We start from the raw sequence: 14,940 nt of genomic DNA on the forward strand, positions 1-14,940 counted from the left end.
AAGGTCTGAAAGCTCAGAGTGTTCCTCAGAGATGGCCGACCCCAAGATCAGCACTGCAAGCCATGGAGAAGGAGGGGCTCCGCTCCACTCGGGATCCACCAGGCAGCAGGGAGCACCAGCAAGAGGCCAGGACATGGGAACCCCCTGCCAGTCTGGCCAGGTGCCTCATTACGCGGTGTCATTCAACATAACGGATCAGTTGTTTTTGGAACAAATTTCACTTCTCATTCCTAAGGAAATGGAAAATTCATGGCTCAGGTGCTAAGCTCGGATCCAATACCTTCACCTCACATAGCCAAATCACCACCCCTTTCTGGGCAGCAGCTTCACCCTATTTTAATCAAGATCCCAAGGGTCGAAGTAATCACCTTTTGTGTCCTTGATTTAGAGGGTGACAGCTAATGTCCCGTATGAGTAGGGCTGGAAAGAGACAAGAAAGTATTTTCATATAAGAAAAAGGAAATCTCCCACAAAGAGAGATGTGGATGCCTTTCACTGTGGGGAGAGGAAACAGGGAGGCCATTCAACTGATCAACTGATCCAACCGCTAAGAGCCGGGCCCCTAGGCCCTCCCTCCACCTGAAGACGGAAGCAGCCTTTACCCACAGAAGGGACACTTGGCCAGGCAGACAGAGCAGTGGAGCTGATGCTTCCTGTGGGATGCTTTCATCCTCACCAGGGAAAAAAAGTAGCAAGTGCTTGTCGGGTTGGAGCCAAAGAGAACGGCACAGACATTTGTGCCTAATGGGAGCAGAGAAAAGTAAACGAACACTCGCCCTTCTGAGTTATTTAGATGCCGTCAGTCCGAGCTCTCGCTGGAAAATGAGGTGAATGTGAAGCTCAAACACAGGCCTCTGGAAGGGCTTTGGATAGAAAAGGAGCCTGCAAGTAAAGGTGAGAAAGAAGAAAACCAAAGGAAGTTAGCCCTAAAGAGACACAAAGCAGGATCCCTAATTATCTCTTAAAGCTCCAGGTCTGTTTAAAGGAAAACCAGTGTTTATATGCACAGTTTACAATGTTCTCATGCTTCCCTGTCTTAGCAAAGATGCTTTTTTATGGCGCAGACGTGGTACTGGTACTTGTGGTTACGGATGTCTATGTGGGGAGTAGGGAACCCTCTGGGAGAGGCATGGCGTTTGGACCACGTCTAGGTGCTGTGTGATGTGCTCTACTGCAGGCCGAGGGTGGCAAGAAGCACAGGAGGCTTTCCATAGTACCCTCCTTGCTGTGTGACCTGGGACTGGATGGTCTGATGGACAGTGTCTCCCTCATCTCCACTCCCAGGAGCTCCTGCCAAGTGCTCCATGTGGAGTACGACATGCGATTTTGCGCAACATGTTGAGGTCTGCTTTTGATCATCTCTGAGAAAATTCCTTGTTCTAGAAAGAATTATGTCCCCAACCTGTGTCCCCTGAGCAGGGCTGGTCTACATGGCACCAGCTGGCCATGTTCTGCTGTCAGGGGTCACTCTAGGTTCCAGCCCCAGCACAAGCTGTGATCCCATCTGAGGACGCACAGTCTCGCCCTCTGCTGAGTTAGAGTCTGAGGGGCACACAATGGCTCAGAGGGTATCTGAGGGCACCAGGGGTTTCCTCCGAGAGTTCCTGGGGTGCCCTGGTTTTTCAGGGCCAGAGAGATCTAAGGAGACCAAAGAAATATGCACATATTGGAAGTGCAGGGCACTGGGCTTTCACAGCGGGCCGCTCACTAACTGAGTCAGTCACCTTGAACTCGTCCCTTGATCACTCTGGGCTTCAGCTTCCTCATCTGTAAGAGAAAAGTGTTGAACTACACATTTTCTCAAATCCTTGTTTCCAGTACAAAGATGCTGTGCTTTTGCATGTGGGGAGACAGGTAGACATGCAGCCTTAGAAGATGCTAGAATCTTGTTATCTATCAAAAAATTTCAGGGTCTTCCAAAGTTTTGAGGCCAAAATGGTAACAGTACCATCCCACATCCATCTCATTCTCCAGAGCCACCCATCCTGTCCTCGAGTCTTTGCCTGGGTTAGCTCTTTTGACCTCTGGGTCAGGATAGAAATGATCTCCAAGGAAAGACCAGGCAAAGGGTGTGGTGAGCTCATGTGTGTCTTTCTCACTCGCAGGGTCCTGGGGAGCTGGAGGGTCCTGGTCCCAGACCCATCCCCTTGCCTCCTGACCAGGCCAGGCTTAGCTCTACAGTAAGACAGTGAGGCTTCCCTGTGAATGCTTGGAAGAGGCTCACCTAAGGGGCTCTGGGAGACTCAGAACATTTGCAAAAAGCCAAGTCCTGGGCAGAGACTTTGGGGGCAAGAGGCAGAAGCGTGGCCTTCTGATCAGGTCAGTGTGACGGCATCTGGGGCATACACACGTGTGTGTGCTGGAGCTGACGGTCCACATCCATGCCCAGCTTGGCCACGGCACACGCCACCCTCCACTCCATCCCCACAGCAGGGACCGGTCCCCACAAAATCCACACAAGTCTGTCTGTCTCCTCAAGACTCAGCCACTGAGACATCAGCAAAGACTCAGTTGTCCTTGCTCATGGCTTTAGAGCAGGACTCCCTAGGTAGAGATCCCAGCTCTACCACTTCCAAGCTTGAGGCATTGTGCACAGCACTTAGCCTCTCTGCACCTCTGTTTCAGTGTCTGTAATATGTGAATAAAAAGTGTCCACTGAGGGCTTCTGTGGGACTTGAATGGGTTCATTAATCCCTTCGGCCCCTCTGGACTAGTCTCTGGCATACGGCTGAGCTCCCCTCAAGCCTGAATGAGCATTGTTGAGGTCATCATCTTCATCGCCCTCCTCACCGCCACCACTGTTGCCCACACTCCCTGCAATACACCCTGTGCCCTGGGCACCCAGATGCTCTCAGTCTGCCCTCTGCACGCCCTTGCCGGCCTCCATTCCCTGGCATTTGTGGTCCCGCAATCCAGAAAAGCCTCTCGACATTGTCCTTCAAGTGAGCTCTTACTCATGCAACAAGACCCGAATCAAATGTTACTCCCTCCTCCATGCTCCCAAGGAACTTGTATGTGCATCTGTTACAAAATTTAAGAAGCAGAGTGCTAGACTATAAACTCCTGAAGGGCAGGCATCTTTGCAAACCCATCCCCAGCAGGTCTGTCCTGTGGTGGGTGGTGCTGTGATGATGGGGAAGTAAAGTGGCCATCAGAACCTCATAAGGGGAGGACTCCTCAGCAGGGGCTTGGCCAGAAGAGCTGCCCCAGGCCCTATGGAGGAGAGGGAGTTCCCCACACCTGGTGCCTGCTAGTGTTTATGCAGAACCACCGGAGAATCCCCAAAGGAAGGAGGCGGACACAGCCATAACTCTTCATCCATCCCCCAACCCATCTCCCCAAAGATCTTCCTCCCAGCACCCCCAGTGAGAAACCACCACCCCTCTTTCTACGACCGCCCCTAGTACCCCTATTGCATCCTGTTGGCTCATGCTCCAGGACAGATCTCAAATCTGTCCATTGCATCCTTTCCCAAACACTCTCAATCCCACAACCTCACACCTGGCCCCCTACAGCCTCCAACAGGTGCTCCTAGCTCAGCCCTTGCTTCCCTCCCTGTGCAACAGAAAAGGGACCTTCTCCAAAAGCAAGCCTGGCCGTGTGCTTTTCCTCTGCATCCCCGCCCACTGCCCTTGCAATAAATCTAAGCTCCTGTGGTCCCCCAGGCCCTTGCCGATGGGGGCCCTCCCTGCCTTTCTCTCCACCCTCTCCCCACCCCAACTGCCAAGCTCCAGTCATGCTGGATCCTTTTGCTTTCCAGGACAAGTCAGGGTTTCCTCCCTTCAGAGCCTTTGTGGAAGCTGTTCCCATTGGCCAGAAGGCTGTATCTGCTCTTCCCAAGTTGGTTCCTGGTCATCATTTGTACTCAGCCTAACTGGCAGCTCTCTGGAGGGGTTTTCTCCAACCCCACCTGGTTGTTTGCTTCAATACACTTATCACCACGCATTGTCTAATTGTTTCTCTGCTGTGTCCCCAGAGAGAATGGGAAACTCATGACAGCATGGATTATGCCTGCTATGCTCCGCACTGTTCCTCCACACATTGCATGGCTCCTGGATAACACATCTTTGTTGAGTGTATCAGGTACTCAAAATATGCCAGGTGACATGCCATGGAGGTGGATGTGGCCCTCATTAGACCTTTGCAGCAACCCCAAAAGTACTTGTCATTCCTAATTTACAGGTGAGGAAACAGGAAATTAACTTGCCCGGTGCTGGAAAGTCAATAGGTGGCAGAGCTGGAATCTGCACGCAGCACTGTCTGACTTTTCCTACTGTTGGCTTTTCCAACCCTGTCCCAACCCAGAACACGAGTGCAGCCTTAGCAGACACAAGACCCACCACCGGTGTAAATGTGACATGTCAGAATTACGTGCTCCTGTCATTTCTTTGTTCTTCTGTTTACTTAAACTTTCAAGGAAGAACCTGCTGAATGTTCAAATGGCTCCAGCATAATAATTATATAGTATATTACTATTATTTCTCTTGAGTTTGTATTTATGGGGAAACAGGATACAAGTGTGTCTTACAGGCTGAAGATTGTTCTGTTAGCCAAGTGATTAGAACCAGAGGGTGGAGAGATGGCAAGGGAGGGAGAGACTGGCACTGGCAAATCCATGCAAAACTCACCTATTAAAGTGATAGTCATAGTGATCTTTCCAACCATCTACTAGCCCTAACGATATACAGTAGACAGGAGTCATCATAAAGCCCAATAAAGCAAGGTCAGTGAGCCACAGATCCCACCAGTAAAGCCTGAAGGCTAATTCAGAGGGTGCATCTACAATAAAAGCACTACACCACCACCACCAAGAAAATAGCCAGACATCCTGCAAGGCACTTGACATTTGTCACGATGTTTCATGGTCGTAACAACTCTCTATGACAAATACTAGCATTATCCCCATTTTAGAAATGAGAAAACTGAGGAACAGAAAGACTCAGTAACTTCCCTAAGGTCAAACAGCTATCAAGTAACAGCTTTTCACACTGCAACCCTCCAGATACCCATGGGCCATACAACCAACAGGTCTTTTCCAAGTCCACAAATTTTCTCTCCCTTCCTCCAATTTCTGATGCTTAAACTTATTTCTTTAAAGCTTGTACATTTCCTGCAGCTTGAAAAGATGGGAATGGCATTTATAAGCAGAACAAAATGGTCTGGTGATGAGAACACAACTCTAGAAGTTAAGTAAGAGAGAAATGCCAACCCTCTTTCAGGCAGCCCATGCTCAGCAATGGCTGGTGTCCTTCTTTCCCATAAACCCAGCTAATGCTAAAGCCTCATCCCTGGCTTACAGATCCACCACCCAATGGCAAGGACAGTCACTGACCTTTGTTTAGTCCACCGGGTCCCAAATATATTTAACTACAAAAGGCTGTATTGAGAAACATCCATTCCACATTACAAACAAACTTGGAGAAATGTTCACCTGACCTCCAAGCTTCCAGCACAAAAGTAGGGAATACAGGGAGGAGAAGCCAGAAGGGGCTTCCCTAGGGTGAAGGCCCAAGAGCAGCATGATACTGTCACTCCCAGCTCCTTTTCCAAGGGAGCATGCCCAAGTGGCCTCTGGCCTTACACAGACCCTGAGCCCAATAGGCTCCCACATGAGAGGACATTTAGGAAGCAACGTCCACTGCCCCTTGGGAATCCCCACTGGCTTTCTTCTCCAGAGATGTGGTTTATAATCTGAGAAACTATCATAGAGAAGACAGGCATAACAAGGAAGCTGGGACACAGATGATACAGAAGGCCAGAAAGGGGGAGAAATCTTCCTAGGACCTGGCCCTTGCCAGCCCATAAACTCCTGAAGGTTAGGCGTCTTTGCAAACCCATCCCCAGCAGGTCTGGCCCACAGTGGGTGGTGACTTGATGATGGGGAGGTAGCCATCCAAGCCCTGTAAGAGGGTGACTCCACCTAGCCCTGGAAATGATAAACACAGCCCCCCAGGTGCCCATGGAGTTTGGAAGTTTATAAAGTACTCTCTTGCATGTTATATCATGGCCTCCCCACTGAAAATTAGGTATTATTCTTTTTCTTCCAGCATACAAAAGAGAAAATGGGGTTGTGAAAAGATGAAGGTCCAAAATCACAAGAGGGTATAAGTGGTGACCAGGTCCCTGGATTTCAAATTTCCCATCAGGAGCCCACCTGTACACCACCCTGCCACCTGCTCCATCTGTTTGGGGTGTCAAGATCTGGCCAGAAATTGAAAGAGGAAAAGATGAAAGGAAGCATAACTTGGCAGCCCTGGTGGTACAGAGAAGGAAGGATTTGAAACGGAAACAGCAAAAGGCATTTTAAATGAGCAGAGTCTGCTATGGTCTGAAGGTGTCCCCTCCAAAGTTCAGATGTTGCCAGTGTGATAGGATTAGGAATTGGGACCTTTGAGAGGTGATCAGGCCCTAAGGATTTCTCTCTTGTGAATGGAATTGAGGGCCTTATAAAAGAGGCTTCACATAGCTGCAGATAGCTTGTCCTTCTGCCCTCTGCCATGTAAGAACACAGTGTTCTTCCCTTCCAGGGATGCAGCCCTCATCAGGCAGCTGAACCTGCAGGTGCCTTGATCTTAGACCTTCCAGCCTCCAGAACTGGGAGAAAACAAATCTCTGCTCTTTATAAATTATTCACTCTCAGGCATTTTGTTATAGCAGCACAAACAGGCTAAGATGGAGTCTCAGACAGCAGCTGAGTTGGCTTTGAGAAAAAGAAGGACTCAGATGGGACAGAAAGGTGTCTCTCCTCAATGCTTGCAAATGTGCCCATGATAGCATCGTTGCTCTGGGCTGGGGAGCAGCAGCCCTGGGATCTGAGGACAGGTTGGATATGGAGGTCCTACCAGGGCACCAGACATTGCCATGCCAGTGGGCAGCTCATCTTGGCACCAGGCGCTGATGCCCAGGGTTAGTGCTCACTTCCACAGAGCTCCTTGATGGTTAGGTTTGTAGAGCAAAAATGTGCACTTCAAAGACATGCTGTGATGCATCTTGCTCCAGAATCAATCACATGTGAGTCTCTTGGTGCTGAGAACAAATGATGTTGTTCAAACTGCTGCATGCTGTTCACACTCACACTATGTCTTTTCTTGGAGATCTCGTGAGGCTGGGACTCCCATGGCCGCAGCTGTGGGCAACCAGTCACACCAGTTCGTTGCCAAGCATATGGCCTGGCTCCTCAGGCATCCTGAAGATGGAGCACCAGCAAGGTTCCTCCGTGTTCCCAAGCTCTTCCCAGTGCCCAGGAGAGAGTATGTGTGCATGTGGGTGTGTCCAAGAAAGAACGGAGGCACTGGATGAGTGGTCAGCCTTGCCCTTCTCCACGTGGCTTCCCGCTTAGCTTCCGCATGTCCCAGCTGGAGCTGGACATTGACTTGGCTCCTTCCAGCTCTCCTCTCCAGGCCCCAGTTGCCAGTCCTGCAGGCACCGGCTGGGCTGTGACTCCAAGAAGCTGGAGCCCCTGGGCCACCTGGGGCCTCTTCCTGACAGTGAGGACTACAGATGCCCAACGACAGATGCTGGCTGGTGCCACCCCACTGGCAGCACCTGCTGAAGATCCTCACATCCCTCCCACTTCCGAGTGTGCCCAGAGGACAGAGGCTGTGGCTGCCTGGAGCATGCAGCTCAAGCTTCCTGAAGCCTTGTCGAAGGCCGGAACTGGGCCCTCAGCTCAGGGTGGATCTCAGGCCTGGCTTCCCCTGTGTCCAGTCCAAGTGTCCCATGGCCCCTTCTCCTTGCTTCTGTGATGGACCAGCAAGACTGTAGCCAGAAACTCTCTGGGATGAACAGATACCCCAGGGCCCCTTTTTCCACCAGGCAGCTTCCATTGAGGGCTGTTCTAGTTCAGTAGATGGGACATGAGGCTTCACCTGAGCTGAGTTCTTATATGACAGGTGAGTCTGTCAGCAGCACAGCTGGATTCAGAAGCAGGTCCTCAGGCTTTGAATGCCACCAGTCAGCTTCCAGCCTGAATAGCTTGGTCTTCCACTGGCTTTTGAAGATTAAATCCCCTTTTTGAATAAGCACCTAAGGGGACTGGAGCCTACAGAGGGCCAGCTTGGAAAAAGGAAGGAGGAATATCTGATCAGAGAAAGACCTGGGGTGTGGCTGCCCTTGCCAGACCACGTTGGTGAGGAGGTCTGTGTGGGTGTCCATGAGCATGGTGACACTGAGGGCCTGCTGGGGGACCAAGAGGACCTGAGGGGTCTGGAGGTGAGAACCCAAGAGACCAAGAGGTCCTGCTGGCCAGGGAGAGCTGGGGCAGACAGCAGACCCCTCCCCACGGTTGCCTGGCTATCTAGATCACACATGCTTACTAAGCGCTCTGCAGTCAGGAGCTTCTGGGCTGGGTCTCTTCAGCAACTTCTTGCCTTGAATACTACTAGTGATGATAAACTCAGCACCTCCCAAGACAGTTCATGCGTGGCTCCCTGTACTCTCTCTCACCTGTTGAATAGATAGTCATCTACCTACAACTTCTACCCTTCGGGATGATCCTTCTTGCCCACGACATCCCTTCAAACATCACCCCATGTGTTGCTGCCTCCAGCCCTTCCTCCTCCTGGTCCCTCTCCCCTGCTGGAACTTGAGCAGAGCTACTTCAGCTGCTCTACAAACAGGGCTTCTGTATGAGCTTGGTTTACAGTTTAAAGGGTCTGAAGGCGTTAGTGCTGCCCAACATGACTGCCCCCGTGGTCCCATGCTGTCTCTGGGCTGCGGCTCCCCCACCCATAGATGTGCAAATGCCTGGCTCTCGTCAGCACCCAAGGACAGGGGCTACTGCCCCCAATGGGGAGACCCAGGGCCCTCTACCCTGCTGGGTCCCAGCTGGCTCTGCTCTGCTCACATGAATGAAGCGGCCTGGGGGTGCCAAGCTGGCCCACACACATTCAGGACACGCCTGTTCCGCTCTTGAGTGTGGTGTGGGCCCCGTCAGCACCGCACTGGGGGCTGGGCATCCTGGGGACTCAGAGCAGGATGGGCGATGCCCACAGAGCGTGCCAGGCACGAAGCGTGTGGGAGGCGCCCGTGGTCCCCAGGTGGAGGGCAGGCCGGGGTGGCGGGGTGCGGCCAGCAGGCACTCACAGGGCAGGGTCTCGGCGCTGTTCTTCTGGATCATGATGCAGAGCTGTAGCACCAGTTGGGGCGCGCTCTCCAGGAAGGTCTCCAGGAGGCGCAGCATGTTGACGTCTGCATATTCGTACATCATAGCCCAGTAGAAGCGTCGCTGGTGTTCCTTCCGCCGCTGGCTCTGAATCCCCAGGTACATGGTGCGGATATACCTGCCCAGAGAGATGGGGAGAACACAGAGAGTGTGGTGGGCGTGGGGGCTGCAGAGGACCCTTGTCATCCCCCTAAAACCAAGAGACCCAGTGTCCCCCCCTACCCTGCACTCTGAAGTTCCCAAAGGCTTGGACAGGGTTCTGGGGGCTCTCCACAAAAAGACATGATGCTGAGGCATGGGGTGGGGCGGGGCTGGTCAGGAAAGGATCTGACCCCTCGTGGGCCCTTAGGCAAGTCCTCCTCCTCCTGGTTTCCATTCGCCCATCTGGAAAATGAGACAGTGGGGCCAGATGCCTTCCCAGGGCCTGCAGGTAGGCATCTCAGGTGAGCTCAGGGACGGGGGTGGGCTTTCTCATCTTCAGGACCCCGGGGGAAACAGTCCAGCAAGGTTGTCTCCTCTGTTGTTCTGGAGGAGGAAAGGAAGGGAAGGGAATGAACATTTGTGAAGCTCCCACTATGTGCCATTCACTGGCTGGCCATGCCCAGGTGACAAGTGGGAAGGTGTAGTTCTCATGTGTGACAGACAGGAAACAGCTCAGACTCAGAAAGGTGGCCCCTGCCGCACAGGCTCCTGTGGCTGGACAGTGGAACAAGTAGGGATCACACTAAGGCCACTGGACACCCTCCCTGGACATCAGGGGGACTCAGGGCCTGCCCTGGAGTCTGTCCAGCAGGGCCCAGGACACAGGTGCAGATCGCTGCCCACCCTCTGACAATGATGCCCAGGCTCTTTGTGGGAGGGCCAAGGGGCCGAGGAAGCAGGTTGTGGGGAGAGCACAGCCTCACAAGTAAAGCAGTTGTGGTCTCATCCCTTGCGGAGTGGGGGACCTTGAACTAGTTATTCCAGCTCTGTGTCCTTGTTACTCATCTTTCACATGGGGACAGAATGAGAGCACCACAGGGCGCGTGGGAAGATTAGTGGGATGATATGCACAGTGGGCATCCCCCTAGGCCCGCATAACAACCCCAGCCTCATTTCCACCAGAACTCTGGAACTGTGTCTCCAAGGCAAGAGAAGGACTTAAGGCACCATCCAAACTCAGCCAGCAGCCTCCAAGGCTCCTGTAGGTCAGGTCTGGTTATCACCACTTAACACATGGGGAAACTGAGGCTCTAGCATGAAATAAAGCTAGATTAATAAATAATAAATTCTGGTTCTGTTCCAGGTTCTGCCACCTGCTGACTATGGCATTTCCACAAGGCATTACCTTGCCCTGGGTCCCTGCCTGTGAGTTCACGAAATTAAGGAACCAGGGAAGAAGCTCAGGAAGAGGAAGGGGAAAGTTGCACCTGGTCTCAGAGCACTAGGAGAGGAGGAGGGAGAGATCCAGAGAGACAGAGGCAGAGACATAGTGAGACAGACACACACAGAGAGACAGAGACAGAGGCAGAGACATAGACCGTGAGACAGACACACACAGAGAGACAGAGAGAGAAGTAGGAAGGAGCTGAAGGAGAAAGCAAAAGTGAGGGGAGCAGCATCAAGTCTGGGGATCTGAAGGAAAAGACTGCCTGGAAGAGGTGATGGCAGCAAGAAACGTGTGCAGGGAGGTTCCCGGAAGCAGATGTCATCATTGGTACTCTGGGAGGGACTGAGGTGAGCCCCTGATGGAGGGTGATGGAAGGGTCAGGTGGATCAACCATGACGGGAGTGTGGGGAGGCAGGGCACTGGGGACAAGAATGCTCTGGCCGAGGCACCAAGGCAGGGTTGCATGCCAAGAGCTTTGGCACTCATGTCCAGGACAGCCATGTGCCCAGCAGAGCCTCAGTGCCATGGATCTCCCAGATCAGAGCTGCTCCCTGGACCCAAACCCAGCTCTCCTGACAGGTGGCGCCTTCAGCACACAAGCAATAGATCACCCCAGGCCGCAGAACACAAACCTAATGGTCTCAGGGGTACACTCAGACCACAGAGTCTGCCTCTTCTAGTCTTACAGGTGGCCCAACAGCTGGAGGAATGGTTATATGGCAGCACTAACTCTATCCTTCTGGGTCCCAGGTCAGTAATGCCAGCACTCAGATTCACCCAGGTCTGCCCTACCAGGGCAAAGGGAGCACCGGTTCTACCCCTCCACCCCGCATTTTCCCCAAACCGCAGGCTGCTCTGCCCACTAAGGCCAGGGCAAAGGAAACCAATGAGCGCAGAATAAGCTAATTCAACTGGAATGCCTGCCAAGGGGAACCAATCTTGACGCTCTCCTGGGTGTGAGCATGCTAGGGTGTGGGAAAAGCCAGGGTGGATATAGGCAAAGTGGGTGCCACTCCTCCCTGAGCCAATCAGCAAGCAGATGCTAGGGCCTGGAGGGCACCAGGGTCCAGGCAGAACTGAGTTTGGACAGCATGGTGCCTCCCAGGTCACCCACCAGGCACCTCCTGGACACAGTAGGAGCTGATGACAGCCCCACGCCTGACCGCCAGGCCTCAACGCAAACGCCCATCCTTTCCCACCGCCCCGCTCCTGCCCCTGCTCCACTGCTCTTAATGATCACAGCCCCACGCCTGACCGCCAGGCCTCAATGCAAACGCCCATCCTTTCCCACTGCCCCACTCCTGCCCTCTTCTGCTACTCGTAAATCCTTGGGTCCCCAGTAGACAACTAAGGGGTAATGGTTTGCAATATGATTAGGTCTGGACCCACTTTATAGGGGAGGACACCAGTGCTAGAAAGCAGGCCACCCCTGCCTCAGTCACTCAGCGCTGGGAGACCCAGGCAGGACCAGAACCCGGGTGGACCCACGACCAAAACACGTGCGAAGCCCCTGCCTCTCATGCAGGAGGGTCCTGGCAGCTCTAGGATTCTTCCTCCTCCCAGGTTTCCCTGGTGTCTGTCTCCCTCAGGATCTAAGGAGGAGGGAGTAAGGCATGCCCCCCTTAAGCCCCTGGGCCAGCACTGCTCTCCCTCGGAATCTCAGTTTCCTGCGTGTAAAACCCAGAGTTCCTGGGTGACCTCTGAGGCTGTGCTGCCCGCCGGCCCCTGCAGGGCCTCCCATCCCCTCTGCGGAAGCGGCCTCGGCCCGCAGTCACACGGTGGCGCCAGACCCTAAGTGTCGCGGAAAGGCGGCTCCAGGCGGGTGATCTCATCCCACAGGCCCGCCCCCTCCTCTGCCACCGCGTGGGGTGCCAGCCCAGAGGTGCGCTCTGAGGGGGAGGCACAGTGTCTTTAGGAGACACAGGATTGGCTGTCATTCCTCCAAGACCCCTCCTGCTCCACCTTCCTGGCGGGTTCCAGAAAGCTCACCGCATCCTTCCCAAGAGAAGACACCAACTCTCCTCCCGGATTTGCTCCTACAGTGGATGTCACCGCGTGTCACGCCATATCTCCCCTAGTAGCCTTGGATCATGAAATGCACGGGGGCGAAGACAGCAACGCCATGTATCCTCATGGAGCAGGGGCTCAAGAAAGCTGGGCCTGGTCTATGGTCTGCAGAACTGGGCAAGCTTGGGCAGGACACTTCCTGTGGCTGGGCGCAGCTATTCACCCATCACAGGAGGGGCAGGCAGGAGGGATTTCCAAGCCTCTGCCAACATCTTATGACTTCGTCTTTCTTCAAGTGAGTGACCTTACAGAGCACAAAGGATGGCCTCACATCTTTGCAAACAAAAATGCCGGATGTTTGTGTGACACTCATTTGTGCCAGGCACTGTTCTGGGCATTTGGCATGTATTACCTCATTTAATCCTCACAGCACACCTATGAGGTAGCTGCAGTATTACCTACCAATATTCATTTTACAGGTGCAACATTACCTACTAATATACATTTTACAGTACAATATTACCTACCAATATACGTTTTACAAGTGCAATATTACAGGTGCCATATTACCTACCAATATTCATTTTACAGGTGCAATATTACAGGTACAATATTACCTACCAATATGCATTTTACAGGTGCAATATTACTTACGAATATTGGTTTTATAAGTGCAATATTACAGATACAATATTACCTACCAATATTCATTTAACAGGTGCAATATTACCTACCAATATTCATTTAACAGGTGCAATATTACCTACCAATATTCATTTTACAGATGCGATATTACCTACCAATATACATTTTACAGATACAATATTACCTACCAATATACGTTTTATATTACAGGTGCCATATTACCTACCAATATTCATTTTACAGGTGCAATATTACCTACCAATATTTATTTTGTAAGTGCAATATTACAGGTACAACATTACCTACAAATATTCATTTTACAGGTGCAATATTATTTACCAATATTGGTTTTGTAAGTGCAATATTATAGATACAATATTACCTACCAATATTCATTTAACAGGTGCAATATTACCTACCAATATTCATTTTACAGGTGCAATGTTACAGGTGCAATATTACCTACCAATATTCATTTTACAGACAGCAAACAGAAGCACCGAGGTTAAAACATACACCTTGCTCTTCCCAGCTAAGTAGCTGAGCAGGGCTTCAAGCCCAGGCAGTCTGGCTTTGGGGCCAGTGCTGTTGACTGCTCCTGCCCACGCATCTCCCAGAGGTAGACCATGTGTCTCCTTACCTCTGAACTCAGTCCAACCTGCATGACAGTGGGGAAGAACGGAGTTTGCCCAAAACACCTGGGCTGCCTTCCAGTTCTGCCACCTGGCTGTGTTACCTTGAGGGACATCTCCTAACTTCTCCAAGCCTTAGTTTCCTCATGTATGAAATGCCTAGTCCAGAGTAGAACCCCAGGACATGTTGGACGAATGAGCGCATACCATATTCCCCCCTTGGAGGGTCACAGGGACCTTAAATGAAACCATGCCTGTGAGGACAGATGAGAGGTTAGAAGTCACCATGCAGGTGACAGCCATTACTGCTCCCTGAGGTGCTCTGTCCCTGTGTTCCCTTCAGCCCACTCTGCTTATATCCTTTGGATTCTATCTCCTTCCCTTACTTTGTAAGCCATGGCATTGTTTAAAGTTCCTGTTCCTTCCAGCAGAAGTATCTAGTGCTCTGAGCACAGCTTTTTGAGGGAGACACAGCTGTCATCTTCTTTTTCTTGCTGGCTCATCTGAGGCTCAGAGAGACTAAGTGACTTCCCTGAAGCCCCACAGTCAGTCATGGTTCAGGAAAATCAGAGAAGTCTTGCCCAAACTATGTTGCCCCTCTGGGGTTAGCTATGGCTCTGCCCAGGACTGGCTGGAGTAGAAAATAAGTGATTTCTACAAGGGCAGGGGCTAAGCAGCTTTGCCTATCTGGGCCCATAGTCTCCAGCTGCTTCTAATGATACTCTCAGAAACAGCATTGAAATCTCTGATTGTGAAGAACAATCCACCTTCAAAGCTCCAAACAGGGGTTAGCTCAAGTTTTGTGGGGCCTGAGGATTAGAGAACCCTTCTTTAAGGAAAATAGTAAATTCTATCAAGCACTTAAAGTGGAAATTGCACCAACTCTACACAATCTTTCCAGAAAATAAAAAAGGAAGAAATACTTCCCTATTTATCTTATGAGACCAGCATTACTCTAATGCTAAAGCCAGTCAAACACAGTACAAGAAAATAAAACTACAGACGGCATCTCCCATAGACACAGATGCAAAAATCCTCAACAAAATATTAGCACATTAAATCCAGTAATATCTGAAAAGAGCAATATATCAGAGCCAACTGGGGTTTTTCTTGGGAATGAAAGG

The 14,940-nt window shown here is 51.6% G+C and overlaps 1 protein-coding gene across 1 annotated transcript in view; it reads right to left on the reverse strand.

The window, feature by feature from the left end:
* Positions 1-14,940, reverse strand: part of XKR6 (XK related 6) — a 280,544-nt gene that overhangs the window by 17,797 nt on the left and 247,807 nt on the right. The window contains exon 2 of the mRNA XM_012457344.3: positions 9,085-9,281. Coding sequence (XP_012312767.3) covers positions 9,085-9,281 — 197 coding nt within the window. The remainder of the gene's footprint in view (positions 1-9,084; positions 9,282-14,940) is intronic.

The sequence above is a fragment of the Aotus nancymaae genome, unplaced genomic scaffold (genome assembly GCF_030222135.1).
Source record: "Aotus nancymaae isolate 86718 unplaced genomic scaffold, 86718_ANA_hifiasm-v0.15.2.pri h1tg000079l, whole genome shotgun sequence".
NCBI classification, from domain to species: domain Eukaryota; kingdom Metazoa; phylum Chordata; class Mammalia; order Primates; family Aotidae; genus Aotus; species Aotus nancymaae.